Source organism: Meles meles, chromosome 21, assembly GCF_922984935.1.
Source record: "Meles meles chromosome 21, mMelMel3.1 paternal haplotype, whole genome shotgun sequence".
NCBI classification, from domain to species: Eukaryota; Metazoa; Chordata; class Mammalia; order Carnivora; family Mustelidae; genus Meles; species Meles meles.
In genome coordinates this window covers 41,322,046-41,337,316 of record NC_060086.1, presented here as the reverse complement: position 1 = coordinate 41,337,316, position 15,271 = coordinate 41,322,046, and the positions used below count along the sequence as shown (strand labels likewise).

The 15,271-nt window shown below is 57.4% G+C and overlaps 1 protein-coding gene across 1 annotated transcript in view; it reads right to left on the bottom strand.

Moving 5' to 3' along the window:
• Positions 1-15,271, bottom strand: part of TRAP1 (TNF receptor associated protein 1) — a 52,674-nt gene that overhangs the window by 10,679 nt on the left and 26,724 nt on the right. Inside the window, exons 2-11 of the mRNA XM_045992553.1 lie at positions 13,079-13,243; positions 11,842-11,924; positions 10,349-10,489; positions 7,179-7,250; positions 5,635-5,795; positions 4,408-4,517; positions 3,817-3,890; positions 3,032-3,187; positions 1,324-1,444; positions 866-935 (exon numbers count right to left, since the gene is read on the bottom strand). Of these exons, the coding sequence (XP_045848509.1) occupies positions 866-935; positions 1,324-1,444; positions 3,032-3,187; positions 3,817-3,890; positions 4,408-4,517; positions 5,635-5,795; positions 7,179-7,250; positions 10,349-10,489; positions 11,842-11,924; positions 13,079-13,243 (1,153 nt within the window). The remainder of the gene's footprint in view (positions 1-865; positions 936-1,323; positions 1,445-3,031; positions 3,188-3,816; positions 3,891-4,407; positions 4,518-5,634; positions 5,796-7,178; positions 7,251-10,348; positions 10,490-11,841; positions 11,925-13,078; positions 13,244-15,271) is intronic.

Below are 15,271 nucleotides of genomic sequence, written 5' to 3'. Positions count from 1 at the left end.
AGTCCGAGGACGCAGGGCGCCTGGGGGCTCAGCCGGTTGGATATCTGCCTTCAGCTCGGTTGTGATTCAGGGTCCTGGGATCGAGCCCCAGGTCGAGCTCCCTACTTGTTGGGGAGTTTGCTTCCCTCTGCCCCTGCTTGCGCTCACTCGCTCGCTCTCAAAAAAGTAAAAATTTAGAGAAAGTTTGCTGAAGCAACCAGTGGTTCACACGGCTGCAAAATACCACCCCGACGTGTGCCGGCTTAATTCCACGGGGGAAAGGACTGAAGGGACACAGACGCTGGCAGACACCCTTCGTCACGTGCCACGTGAACCTGCCCAGCAACGGGCGACAACCGCAGTCAGGCCGCACGCGCCAGGCTGCAGTCACCGGGCAGCTCCTGCCCCAGTAACACGCGGAGTCAAGTCCAGGTGCACCACTGAGCGGCCTCGCTGGTCTGGGACTGCTCCTGCAACCATGACCTGGTGGCGCCCCCTCAAAAGACAACAGAGGCTGCCCGGGAAAGGTCACGGTCAGTCCGGGTGAGCGCCAGCCCTCAGGAGACAGGAGCGACTGCTACAGCCGGGGCGGGGAGCTGAGAAACGCAGCCACCTCCGCCCACAGGGATTCCGGAGCGACGTCTCCGAGAGACGAGCACCTTCACGCTATCCGTGACCTTCCTGCACCAAGATCAGATCCTTCCTAACCGTCGTCCTCCGCCGCCTCTCCCTCGCAGGCGGCGTGCCTGGCGTCTCCGCATCTCCCCACACACAGCCCCTGAGGCCCGGGCCCGCCGCAGCACCACACCCCGCCGGGACCCTTGGTGGCAAAGGTGGGCGCCCCATCTCGCGCGGGCGCCGGGCCGGCCCCTCGCCGGCGGCTCACCTGATGAGCGCGCTCTCCTGCAGGAGCTCCCGACTGAGGTTCAGGGGGATGTCCTCACTGTCCACCACGCCTGCGCGAGACACGGGCCGTCAGGATGCTCGCAGGCCCGCGGCTCGGCGGGGCCCTCGCCACACACCCCTCCGCCTCCCCGCCTGTCACCGAGACCACACGTGGGTGACAGCAAACTGGCAAGAGGACACGGAGGGGAGGCCCAGTGGGACACCACCTTCCGGCCCCCAAATCCTGCTGATGTCTGAGAGCGGACGCACACAGCCCGGTCACAGCAACGTGACCAGAGCAGCCGGCGGGAAGCTCCCGGGGGGCACTGAGCAGCCTCCCGCGGCCGCTCAGCCGAACCCCGCACCCACGGCAGACGAGCGCCCCCGCCCCGAGCCGCGCGGTCCCTGGCCAGCAGCGCGGCAGCCCACTTGGCGGAACTCGGCCACGGAGCCCTGTACCTCGAACGAAGCGCAGCCACTTGGGCAGGATGTCGGTGGCCTTGGTCTGGATGAGGACCTTGCGGCTGTACAGCGCGATGCTGGAACCCAACTCCCGGCTCACGTCAAACATGGATGGTTTCTGGGAGCGAGGAGAGAGCAGTGCTGGGGAGCTCTGGGGACGACGCTGAGAACCACCCCTTCCTACGGAGGTCTGCGCCGGGGAGCTGTGGGGGGCGTGCGGGGACCCAGAAGCCCGAAGCCCAGGCAGGAGCCCTACACGCTCTCAGCAGGGGGAGCAGGGACTGGGCCTTCCCTGGGCAGCTGCGGTGCCTGTCCCGTTCCCCCTGGAGGACCCCAATGGCCACGTGCACGTCCCCGTGAGCAGAGCCAAACCCACTGCGGCCGGGGATCAGACACAGCCCACGGGAAAATCCAGCTCGTCACCGGGTTGGTGCAGCCCCAGAACGGCTTGTCTACTTCTGTTTTCAGTTATTTATTTTTCAAGTGTTATTTATTTATTTATTTGAGGAGGGAGGGGCAAAGGGAGAGGGAAACAGAATCCCATGACCCAGGAGATCACAACCTGAGCCAAAACCAAGAGTTAGATGCTTAACCGACTGACCCACCAGGCACTCAGCTTGTACACTCTTATTCAACTTGCACACCTTTAAATGGCTGTGAAAGCAGGCAAAGATTTCGTATGTCAAAAATACATGAAATCCATGGGGCACCTGGGTGGCTCAGTGGGTTAAAGCCTCTGCCTTCGGCTCAGGTCTGATCCCAGGGTCCTGGGGGGCGGGGGGGAGTCTCTGCTCAGCAGGGAGCCCGCTTCCCTCTCTCTGCCTGCCTCTCTGCCTATTTGTGATCTCTGTCTGTCAAATAAAATCTTTGGGGAAAAAAAAATGTGAAATCCAAATTGCTGAGTCTGCAGTTTCCCAGAACGCAGCTGGGCTCCTCTGCAGCCTCTGGGCGTCCCTGCTCTGGGGGCAGGGCTCCAGGATGTGTGTGGCCTGTGAAGCCTGAACTAGTTAGTCACAATTGTCCCCCAAGCCCTGCTCTAAGCCTGTGGCCTGCACGCACACCACACTGGGACCCGCTGAAACGGAAACTCTGACTCAGGAGGTCCTGGGGGCACTGAGGTTCCGCAGTCCTAACAAGCCCCCGGACATGCTGGCACCGGCGTGCGGAACTCAGCAGTGAGGGTCTCGCTTTCCAAAAGGGGGAGCCACGGGGCATTACGAGGGCAGCAATCAGAAAAGGCCAGGAACCTCTTCCAAACCCCGAGCAGGCTTCCCCGTTGCAGGATTCATCAGAACCTTTGCCATGCAGCTGAGCTGGGGGTCTTAGGGGCCCGGCACAAGCACAGAGTGCCCACCAACGCATGAGAGCACCACGGAGCCCCGTGTGGCCACATGGCTCAGGTACGCACCCGCATGCTGCCCTGAGGGACTCCCCATGGCTCTACAACAGCCAGGCCCGCGCACCCGAACATCTCTGTTCTACCCCAAGATGGCACGTGGGACCCCCCTCACCTAAAAACCCTGCTCCCCTAACCAGAGACATGAATTCTGCTTTTACTCGGATGCTACCAAGTTAATTCTTGGGATGTCCATACTGCTCTGCCCCACTCAGGGCCAGCGCTCCCAGCGCCACAGGGGAGGCCCGCCCGCACCCCGTGGAGCAGCAGCCTGGGACCGGCAGTCGTGCCCCCGCCGCCGGGCCTCACCGTGTCGGGCACATAGAAGACGCTCCGGATGTTGAGAGGCGCGTCCGTCCTGTAGTGCAGCGTGTAGCGGGGCTTGTCGTGGGCCTGAGCCACGTAGCGGTAGAACTCCTCGTGCTGCCACTCGCCCACGTCCTTGGGGTCCATCATCCAGACGGCCTAGAAACGGGGACACAGGAGGACGCAGAGGCTCAGCAGTGCCCTCCCCACAGCGCTGGGTGGCGGGCTGGGGGCCAAGCCCCCGCCCCCGACTCCAGCATGGGAGGAAGGAGTGTCCCACAAAGACACACAAGAGGCTCGAGAGCAAGGAGCCCCTCCCGGGACAGGGGGTCAGGAAAGGCCAGCCCGGAGGTGCGCACGTGCCTGGCGTACATCACAAATACGACAACGGAACGGACAAAGAAACATGGTCTAGCCGCGGACTGTGACTCCGCCGTAAAAGGGACGGGGGACTGACATGGGCTCCGATGGGGATGAACCCTGGAACCGTTACAGTGAGAAGCCAGACACAAGGGTCTCGGTGTCTGATTCCACTGATGTGACACGTTGGGGGCAAGGGGAGGAGAGATGGGGAGCGACTACTAATGCAGGCAGGTTTCTTTTGGGGGTGAGAACATTCTAGAACAGACTATGGCTCTGTGAACACACAAAGGCAAGTGGTGCACATGGACAGAACACAGAAGGGTCGGGACCCCGCGTGGGGCCTCAGCGCCACTCAGCCCTGACCCTGGAATGTACCAGCGGTTCCCCACAGCCACCTGGGCCCGCCAGGCAGCCGAGGGTCTCACCTGCAGGGCGTTCAGGCGCCGGCCATTGAGGTACAAGGGGAAGCTGACGAAGTTGCTGTACTTTGTCACCACATCTTGAAAAGACAGAAACACGCGCCAACAATGAACACAGGAAGCTTCTGGACACACAAGAGCTCTGACCGTGACACAGCACACCAGACGGCGCCAGGCCACGGTGGGGCGACCAGAACTCTTAGGAGAACCAGGGATCTGGGCCCCAGCCACCACGAGCCCCACACCTTCTTGGTGGCTGACATAGGGGGGTTAATGGTGAATCCTGGAAACCCTCGGCACCTCGGACAAGCACCCGGTCAGACCCGGAGGAGAAGCCCACCGCGAGGAAGCCCCACTCTTGCTCTCTGTGAAGTGGGCACAGGCCAGGCCCCGGGAAGCATCTTACAACTCGGGGCCTGGGGCGGGGGGCTGACGGGGAAAGCACCGCGTGCAACCACCGAGGGCGGAAGCCCGAAGCCAACCCAACAGCGCCTGCAGCCCGGCCTCCCACGGCCACACGGAGCCAGCAGGCCCAGGCGACCCGCCCGAGCGGGGCCCTGACCACCGCGCACCCCCGCCGCCCAGGCTCCCGCTTGCCTCGGACGCGGGCCTCACTGGCGAACTCCCTGCTGTCCGGCTTGAGGTGCAGGATGATCTTGGTCCCGGTTCTCACTCCCGAGGCTTCAGCGATTTCGAACACCCCGGACCTAAGAGGTGGGAGAGAAAGCCAGCCGCGCAGTGAGGCTGACGGGGCCTCCACCGCATGGCCGGCCACTCTTCCTGGGACTGTCGCAAGCAGGGCCCAAGCCCGCCCGCAGAGACAAGCCTGAGCGCCACCATTTCTGCGCCCAGCTGAGCCCCAGCGGCTGTCCCCACCAGGGAGCGTGGCCGCAGGGCGTGGCTCCCCCATCACGTGTCACCTCGCGGGCTCTAGGGGTCACCCGAAGTGGTCCCGATGCCGAAAAGAGCAAGCAGATGCCCAGGGACCGCCCCTAGCTCGAGCTAAGCCCCCTCAACCCTGTGTTTCTGAACCTCAGGCAGAGAAGCCGTTTTCAGAGGACAAGAGAGGGGAACGCGCCCCCGGAAGTGCCTTGTCACACCCTGGCCCGTTTCCTCTGAGCGCCGCCTTCTCAGAACTAAACAGAAATCTCAGTTCTGCCTGAGGGAGATGGGCAGGCTCCGAAAGAGCCCCTCTTGCGTGCGCCACCGGAGCCCGACGGCAGACAGGAGACTCCCCCGGGAAAGGACTCGGAATGAAGGTTTGAGCCTGTTGAGGTGCACGCCTCAATCTGGCCAAGTTCCAATTCTCCTTAGAGTTTTGAGATTCTTCCAGAACATCCACCCAGCGACCCTGAGAGCCACGGCCCCCAAGCAGGCTGCGGAACAAGCGAGCCTCTATAAAAGGCCACTCCTTGGGCCCGAGCTGGCAGGGGAGGCGCGGGCAGGCCCACGAGTCGAACCCAGGAACTCCCACAGAACGGAGGCCAGTGAGGCCGCCCTGGAGCAGAGGATGCATGGTGCCCGCCCGGTCCTAAGGCCAGCGACTCTCAAAGGAGCCCTGCTGGCACAGGCCACACTCCAGAGCACAAACACGAGGGACAGATGGCACGGGCCACCTGCAGGGGAGAGTAACCGGCTCCCCAAAGTGCAGTTCAGGCTTCACACAGGAAGCCCAGGAAGGCGCACCGGCATGCATTAGGAGACTCTCACTTTCCAAGTGCAGATACCCCAGCTGACTCGTGCAGTGCACATCAGGTGCGCCTGGCCGTGGCGGCCCCACGGAGCTCCCCGTGTGTGACATGAGGCCTGCTCTCATTTACTCACCCATCTGAGAGCCACTGGTAACCAGGGCTGCCCGGCTCCGCTGAGCGGGAGTAGACCTCCACTCTGTCCGCCACCATGAAAGCGGAGTAGAAACCCACTCCAAACTGGCCGATGATCTTGCTGCTGGCCTCCACCTGGCTCTGCAGCGCATCCAGAAAGGCCTGTGGTGGCGAAGGCTGGTCAGACGGAGGGCAGCCCCTCCCCCCCCGGCAGAAGAGATGTCTGTGACTCCGTGTCCGTCCCCCTAGTGCTGGTGGGGACCACCCTTCATCCTCAAGACAACCACACTGAGTGGTTTTTCACCGCCTGGTCTAGCCCAGGAACTAAGGCGGGCGGCGAAGTGACCGGCCCAGAGAGCCCCAGCTGGGCAGCAGGGGCACTGGGTCTGTATCTGACTCGGAACCCGTGAGCCTGCCAGTTGGCAGCAGGCCTGCGGGCCACACTCCCCGGTCGTTGGGGTGGTCTGAGCAGGCAGGGCATGGAAAGAGGGACCCCCGCAGTTCTCCTGAATGTGTCTTCTGGGGTCTCCCAGATTCCAAGCTTCAAGGAGAAACGGCATATACCACATTCATGCTTGATACGGTACCAGAAGGTGCTTAATTTTTGTGACTCATACTTATCAAAGTTTCTAAGATTAAAAACGCAGTAAAACACAGACTTGTTGCTACGGCGCTGTCTGCGATGACGAAAGTGTTCCATGTGGCCCGAAAGGGTGGCTGCGGACCACATCTGGCTACCGAGCACTCACGCCCGAGGAACCAAGCTTTAAATTACATTTGCCGTAAATTCGGGCGGCAGGTGTAGCCGGTGGCGACCGCATGCGACAGCACAGACTCCCCGCGGCAGAAACAGAATCAATATAACGGCGGGAAAACAGTCATGGCAACGTACTTTCTTAAGAGCAGAATTTCTGCAAGTCACTTCGGACACAGGATTAGACCATTTCAAGTGCTTCTGTCATTTCATGGTACCACTGTAGGCGCCACACAGGCCCCCACACCAAGGAGAGACAGACAGGCAGTCCAGGGCCACCAGCCTCCAACTTGCTGCTGGCAGAGGTCCTGTGACCACCGGCCCCTCACGGGTCACACGGCAGCCACGACCCCCAGGGCGCGTCCTCCCCACAGAGCCGACCACCCACTGGCGTGGCCTGTTCTCGTGAACGGGGCTGAGGGTGGAGAGAAGGACGGCCACCTCCGCCGGGCCCCTCCGCCTCAAGCAAGTCCTGAGTGATGGAGAAATGCAGAGCCAGAAGGTGCATTCCAGACCGACGGACAGGCTCGGAGCCTGAGGTCGGCCAATTTCTAGCTACAGAAAAGGTACTGATTTCTACCTCTTCGTCTACAAGGAAAAGAAACCACCTCAGGGGTCCCCGTGAGGGGTAGAGTGCCCCCACAGCGCCAACACGGAGCTGGCACCCGAAGCTTGCTGGGTCCTGCCCTCCCTGGTCAGGGCAGCCTCGGGGACAGAGCCCCAAGCCCTGAGGGGGCAGAAAATGCAGCACCCGAGGAGGGGACCGTGGGGCAGGGGGGGATGGGGTTTACCTTTGATCCTGACCTGGCGATCGTCCCCAGGTTGGCCACCAGCTCTTCTTGTGACATCCCGATGCCAGTGTCCTGAGGAGAGAGGCGCGCTAAGCTCCAAGGCCAGCATCTGGGAGCTGGGACGGACGCGGGCGGACAGCCCCAGGGGGCAAGTGGCATCAGTTACACGTGCCAGGCAGGACTCGGGGAAGTCACAGCACATGCCGTCACGGGGACCAATTCTAGTCTCAGGGGCCGGGCCGCACTAGAACGAACCCCGCCAGCAGAGAGACCCAGAAGAGAGTCCAGAAACAGCTGCACAGATTGTGTCCCTTGACTTGTGACAAAGGTTCTGAGAGAACTCGAAGGGAAAGGAAAGCAGATGGCGCTGAAACCACACCCGCTCTCGGCCCCCCTCACACCAGGCCCTCGATAGCTCAGATGCACAGAAAACGGGCAAAGACTGTACAGCTTCTACACGAAAACACGGGGAAATCGGACCGTGGAAGAGGCAGAGATCTCTTACGTTCCTAAAAGCATGCGAGAGAAGGAAAAAGTGATCAATCAGACTTCAGGACAATTAAAATCTTTTGTTTTTCAAAAACCACCATGAAAATTAAAAGGCAAACCACAGACTGGGAAAAAATACTTGCAAAGTATGTATCTGATATGGATCTTATATCCAGAATGTATAAAGAAGTCTTGTAACTGAATTAAAAAAACGAAACAACTTGATTAGAAATGAATCAGAAAGGCGCCCGGGTGGCTCAGTTGGTTAAGCGACTGCCTCCAGCTCAGGTCATGATCCTGGAGTCCCTGGATCCAGTTCGCATCAGGCGCCCTCCTCAGCAGGGAGTCTGCTTCTCCTTCTGACCCTCTCCCCTCTCATGCTCTCTCTCTCTCTCTCTCTCTCTCACATAAACAAATACAATCTTTAGAAAAGATGAATCAGGGCGCCTGGGTGGCTCAGTGGGTTAAGCCGCTGCCTTCGGCTCGGGTCATGATCTCAGGGTCCTGGGATCGAGTCCCGCATCGGGCTCTCTGCTCGGCGGGGAGCCTGCTTTCCCCTCTCTCTCTGCCTGCCTCTCTGTCTACTTGTGATCTCTCTCTGTAAAATAAATAAATAAAATCTTTAAAAAAAAATAAAATAAAATTAAGAAGATGAATCAGAAATCTAGACGTTTCACAAGGAAGATACAGAAATGGCAAACACCTGACAAGATGCTCATGACTGACCATTAATCATGAGGGAAACGTACATTAAAAGCCAACCGTGGGGGCACCTGCATGGCTCAGTGGGTTAAGGCCTCTGCCTTCGGCTCAGGTCACGATCTCAGGGTCCTGGGATCGAGCCCCACATCAGGCTCTCTGCTCAGCAGGGAGCCTGCTTCCCCGACTCTCTGCCTGCCTCTCTGCCTACTTGTGATCTCTCTCCCTCTCTCTGTTGAATAAATAAAAGAATCTTAACAACAACAAACCCACTGTGGGCACCGGGGAGGCTCAGTCAGTTACGGGTCTGCCTCAGGCTCGGATCATGATCCCTGGGTCCCGGGATTAAGCCTCACGCTAGGCTCCCTGCTTCTCCTTCTCCCTCTGCCCCCCAGTCCTGCATGCTCGCTCTCCCTCTCTAGTGCTCTTAATTAAAACAAAACAAAACAAAACAAAAACCACACCCAGCCACTGGAACGGCCCCAATCTCTGCGGCCCACAGTAGCCGCACCGGCAAGGACTGCAGCGGTGGCCTCCGGCCACCCCTGCCAGGCAAGCACGTGGGGACACCCGCTGCGGGTGACTGGCAGCTCCCACAGTTACACACACTCTCCCGGGGCCAGCACCCCCACTCCATGGCATGCACCCGAGCGAAATGAAAACACGTGTCCAGAGCAGCTTTACTCCCAACGCCCCAAACTGGAAACAAGCCGAAGGCGCGTCACGGTGCGCGGACCCCGAGCGCGCGGCACACGTGCGGCAGAACACTTCTCCGGGAGAAAACGGGACACGCACTGCACCAGGGAGAAGCTCACAGCATTCTGCAGAGGGCAAGTCAGACCAAACTCTGTTTCTATGGAATTCTAGAAAATACAAACCCGAAGGGGCAGAGAGCACATGAGTGGCTGACGGGCTGGGAAGGGAGTGGAGGTCTGGGGGGAGGAGTCATGATGGCAGCGCACTCAGACGTGTGCACTTGAACCTGCTGACTGTTACTGTGCGGAAAGCTTACGTCAGTAAAGCTTCCTACAACAGCAGCGAAAACGGCACCCACGTGCAGCCCCGACGGAATGAGCCACAAGATGGCCCAAGAGACCCGCGCCAGCACCGTCCCAAGCAGCCAAGCCCAGCTCCCTCGGAGGCGGCGGGAAGCCCAGGTCAGAAGCATCCGCTCAGAGCCCCCGAGGCGCACCCTTCTGCCTTGCAGGCGTCCCCCCAGTTCAGCCATCGCCCCAGACCCTGAAGAAGCTGTCTCAGCAACACGGGGTCCCTCAACCACGGCTCGAGGAGTCCCCTGCTTCTGTCTTCTTTCTGACTTGCTATTCTCAAGAGGCTACAGAAGCCCCACGTACTGCTTCAGCTAAAGTCCGGCCACCGATCCAAACGGCGGGCTGTGACGAGACAGTGCGGGAGGATATTCAGTGACGCGGGGAAACATGCATTACGGGAGGAAAACTACAGTTAAAAATGTAAAAAGGGGGCGCCTGGGTGGCTCAGTTGGTTAAGCCTCTGCCTTTGGCTCAGGTCATGATCCCGGAGTCCTGGAATCGAGCCCCGCATCAGGCTCCTAGCTACACGGGGAGCCTGCTTCTCCCTCTGACATTCTCTCCTCTCATGCTCTCTCTCTCAAATAAACAGAATCTTTAAAAAAAAAAAAAAATGTAAAAAGGGAACACTAAAAATAACACATAACTTAACAATGTTTAGCTGTGTAAATAAATGCAGACACCAAAAACCCATGCTAACAGTCGTCAGCCTCAAATGACGGCGCAATTCTAAATCTGCTTTTCCGTGTGTCTGTGTTTTCCAAATTTTCTATATTGAACAAGCATCATTTTTACAGCAAACTGAAATAAGAGTCGACAACAAAGGCAGAGGGTGCGTCACCTGGATCCCGGAGAAGGAACAAAAAGGCCCGTCCGGCTCCCCTGGCCCCGGAGCGCAGAGGGCCAGTGCCCGCGGCAGGACACCCAGAGGCCCACCTGGATGGTGATGGTGCCTTTCTCGGCGTCCGTCTGCAAGTGGATCTCCATTTCCGGCAGCGTCTGGCCTTCCGACAGCAGCTTATGGCGCAGCTTCTCCAAGGCGTCACTGGCGTTGGAGACCAGCTCGCGTATGAACACCTGCAGGAGCGGAAAGAAGGTGCTCGCGCCACCCTGCTCAGCAGCCGCGGTGTGTGTTCCAAGTCGGGGGAGAAATGCCGAAGAATATTCCGTGTTTTAACCATAAAGACTTCCCACTTTTCTCAGAGATGGCTTCTCCAGGGCAGGTCCCAGAATGACTCAAGGCCCAAGGCTTCTCCCCGACACAGCTGCTTTTAAGGAGTGAACCCGAACCTTGCTGCTCTGTCCTGAAAATCAAGCAGGTGCCGACCTGGGACGTCAGCTCCATCCTGAAGGCCCCATGCCCCCACTGCTTGCCTGACTCTGGACACGGATGCCAAAATACCCCCCAACACCTGTTTCTCCAATCCTTGAGAAGAACTCTCTGGCTTCCTTCAATCAAGGCCTACCGCGTTCAGGGGAGGAAAGGGCCACATGGCCCAACCGCCCATCTGTGTCTGAGAAGCACCTTTCCCTCAAACACACCTTCCTCCTGCAGGTGAGGGAGGAAGGTGGCGATGCGACCCCAAGAGCACAGAGGCTGGAGCTCACAGGGATGCCTGACCGTGGTATGCAGCGGCAGGAGACTGGAAAGTATTTCCCAAAAAGTCTCTTTTAACTTCGGAGTTTTGTGCTTCCTCAAAATTCCCCTCTGCCCTCTAGCAATAACGAGCATGGACACGATAGACGTTCTTGACTTCTCCCACGCCTGTCGCTCCTCACTGCCTTCCAATCCCTGTTCTCTCCACATGGGGCTGGGGGCTTTGCTCCTACAGCCCCGCTGTCCATCTGGTGGCCACCCACCAGGTGACACGGCAACACAGGGCCACCGGGCATACCGCCACCCCCACAGAAGTGACCCCAGGGCCCCCACGCCAGTACCAAGGGGTGGGGGCGGGAGAGGAGGGATTCTGAACCATCAGCAAAAATAACTCCCGGAGGGGCGCCTGGGTGGCTCAGTGGGTTAAAGCCTCTGCCGTTGGCTCAGGTCATGATCTCAGGGTCCTGGGATTGAGCCCCGCATCGGGCTCTCTGCTCGGCGGTGAACCTGTTTCCCTTCCTCTCTCTCTACCTGCCTCTCTGCCTACTTGTGATCTCTGTCTGTCAAATAAATAAATAAAATCTTAAAAACAACAACAACAACAACACAACTCCCGGAGTCAATCCAGCACAACCTTTGGGGCCTGTCCATCCATGAAACCCAAACAGATTTAATAAAAACACTCGTGCTGGTAGCAAGATCCAGGTCTGTCCAAATCTGATGCGTTCTTACAGCTGTTGTACTACCTGGCATGTCTCTAGAGCAGCATAAAAGTCGTTTTTTTCAAAAGGAAACGCCACTAAGCAGCGGGACTGAGGAACAGACACTGCACCTCTTTCTCGGAGTACAAGGACCGGGCAACAATGTCCAGAAGCTTCTTTGTCTCGGCCTGGAACTCGTGTTTGGAAACGGAACCTGGTAATGAATCACAGACAGATGCAGTAAAACTCAGGTTCTATTTCATGGAAGAACATGCTATATAACATTCAGAAGAATGTTTCAGGTAACGAATTTCAAACACTTTCCAGAAGAGTGGACGAAAGGGGTCCCCAGCTGGCTGAGTCAGTGCAGCGTGCGACTCTTGACCTTGGGGGTTGTGAGTTCAACCCCACGTTGGGTGTAGAGATTACTTAAAAATAAAATCTTTAAAAAAAAGAAAATGAAAAAGAAATGAAGTCACTGGGGCTTTCAAGCAGGAGGCGTCAGAGAGGACAAGCCAGTGGCCCCCTCTCGTCACAGGAAGGGGCAAAGGGAGCCTCCCCTGCTTCCCGCCGCTGAGACCTGTCGCTTTAGGACAGCTCAAGGGCCTGTTGACAGCGGCGCTTCCCAAGGACAAGAGAATCAGACTGGGTCTAACAATCAGACCCTAGATTCTATTCTTCAAAACCGTGGTTTCTGGGGCGCCTGGCTAGCTCAGCTGGTTAAGCGACTGCCTTTGGCTCAGGTCATGATCCCAGGATCCTGGGATTGGGCCCCACATCAGGCTCCCTGCTCAGTGGGGATCGTGCTTCTCCCTCTCCCACTGCTGCTTTGCCTGGTTGTGCTCTCTCACTCTGTCAAATAAATAAATAAAATCTTAGGAAAAAAAAGTTGTTTCCAAATTAATCATTCAGAAATCAAACAAACAAGAAGATCTCACTTCTTAACCCAAACATCAAAGACCGTGTTGTCCTCTCATGTGAAAGTCAGAAATGGACACACGCGGGGACTGGCTCACGACTGGCTCCGGAGCCTGCTTTTCTAGACTCCTGAGCTGACAGGCCAGCTCGAGAGGGCAGGCCTGCGTCGGCTCGGCTAGTGCCGGGTTCACACCCTGCTTCCATGATCACTAGCAGACAGACGTGCCGTGAGTCACCACTCCGAGAAGGGGGCCGGCCGCAAGCTCACGGGTGACCACCAGAGGGGGCAAGACACACCAGGACGAGCCGCTCCTGGCCAAGCCGGAAACGGAGGATGCTTTGTTTGGGGGAACCCTCCCTCCGACGAAGACCTTTCATCTGAAGCAAGTGCGTGGCTCTATCCATCACTGCCTCTGCCTCAAGAGCTTCCCCTGCCCGGTCTCACAGTACCCTGCACGGTCTCGGTGCTGCTGATGATGGAGTGCAGGGGCTCCTCCGTCTGGCCCTCCGCGGCCTGCGAGCTGAAGAACCGCCCAGCCTGGAAGCTCGACACCAGGCTTCGTCTGGGGCTCCTGGACAGGGCCGGGGTCCGCCAAGGACACAGAAAGGGTTTTCCTGGAAAGACAAACATGCAGGGAGAACACTGAGTGAGACGTCGGGTCCTACGAACGCTCCCGTGCGGATCTCTAAGGCAGGCCGGGGCTCAAAAGCCCCACTGTCCCCAGGGGCCATCGAAGTGACCGGACGCTGAGCAGCAGTGGGTATCTCGGACGGGACTGGGTGCACCCGGGGTGGCAGGGCTGGACACGCGGCGGCCATGTCAGCGTACACTTTGGCGACACTGCCTCACACATACCAAATTCCAAGAAATCCCAACTCAGGCAGAGCTGCAGGACGTGGGCAGAAGCCTTCGTCCCCACTGCCCACGGGGGCCCCAGAGAGATCCTGCACAAACCCACCAAGGTCCAGTGTGCCTCGGCACTCATGGTGCCCCAGAGCCTGACTCACACACAGCAGCCTTCCTTACTCTGTGACAATCATGAAACAGAGGAGGAAAAAAATACGGCCCTAAGAGGGATCCAAATTTTTATACTAATATTCTGAAAGAGTCCTCCCACGTTCTAAAGAGACCTCAACGACAGCTTTCCTTTTTGTCCAAAACTGTCAGGTTTTTAAAAAAAGAGCATTTTATTAATTTTTTTTTTATTTTTTTTTTAAAGATTTTTTTTTATTTATTTATTTGACAGAGAGAGATCACAAGTAGGCAGAGAGGCAGGCAGAGAGAGAGGAGGAAGCAGGCCTGCTGCGGAGCAGAGAGCCCGATGCGGGGCTCGATCCCAGGACCCTGAGATCATGACCTGAGCCGAAGGCAGCGGCTTAATCCACTGAGCCACCCAGGCGCCCCAATTTTTTTTTTTTTATTAGTGTACTTAAAAGCTAAAAACCAGCAAATGATCTCCCCTACCTCATACTCAGGAAGGGGGCCCACGCTGTCTCACGTTAGTTTTCTGACTTCTTGCCCAGCAAGTGGACTGAGGAACAACAGCGAGGGAGGAAAGCAAAGCCCCCGCCCCAGCTGTCTGCAGCCTGACGTGCGGGACAGCCGCCCTCTGCGGACATCTCCAGCCCACCCGGCAGGATCCAGCCCGCCGTAGCAGCGGCCCTTCAGGACAGCATCGCTCACGGACTCCAGGACCATCAAGCCAAAGCAGGTTTGGTTTAGTCAGTGCTTAATGCCCAAGGCTTTCCAGGAGACAGGTCAGACACTGCAGGACACCCCGTATGAAAAGTCTAGACCCGCGGGAGCTGCCCCCGCCTGCTGTGTATGACACACGTCCAGTCAGAAAGGATTGATTCACAATGTCCAGGAAGGACCTGGAGGTTTCAAAACAACATATCAACTTCCACGTTCCTGTAAGGTATAAAAACTGGCCTTTCCTGGGGCACCTGGGTGGCTCAGTGGGTTAAAGCCTCTGCCTTCGGCTCAGGTCATGATCAATCAAGCACCGAGTCGGGCTCTCTGCTCAGTGGAGAGCCTGCTTCCCTCTCTCTCTCTGCCTGCCTCTCTGCCTACTTGTGATCTCTGTCAAATTAAAAATAAATAAATAAATAAAAACTGGTCTTTCCTTTAAGCTTATTCCCGGATTTACAAGTAACATGACCTTTGCTTTTACCTCTGTGCACTACACCTTAAAAATATCTAAATGGGGGGGCGCCTGGGTGGCTCAGTGGGTTAAAGCCTCTGCCTTCCGCTCAGGTCATGATCCCAGGGTCCTGGGATTAAGCCCCGCATTAGGCTCTCTGCTCCACAGGGGGTCTGCTTCCTCCTCTCTCTCTCTGCCTACTTGTGATCTCTGTCAAATATAAAAAATAAAATCTTAAAAAAAAAAAAAAGATTCATTAAAAAAAAAAATCTAAATGGGGCACCAGTCGGTTAAGCCTCTGCCTCCAGCTTAGGTCATGATCCTGGGGTCCTGGGATCGAGTCCCAGATCAGGCTCCACACTCAGCACAGAGTCTCCTTCTCCCTCTGCCCCTCACCCTGCTCATGCAAGCTCTCTCTCAAACAAGTGAACAAAATCTTAAAAAAAAAAAAAAAGTCCAAATACTCAATTTCCAAACAGTCTAAATATTTAATTATCTG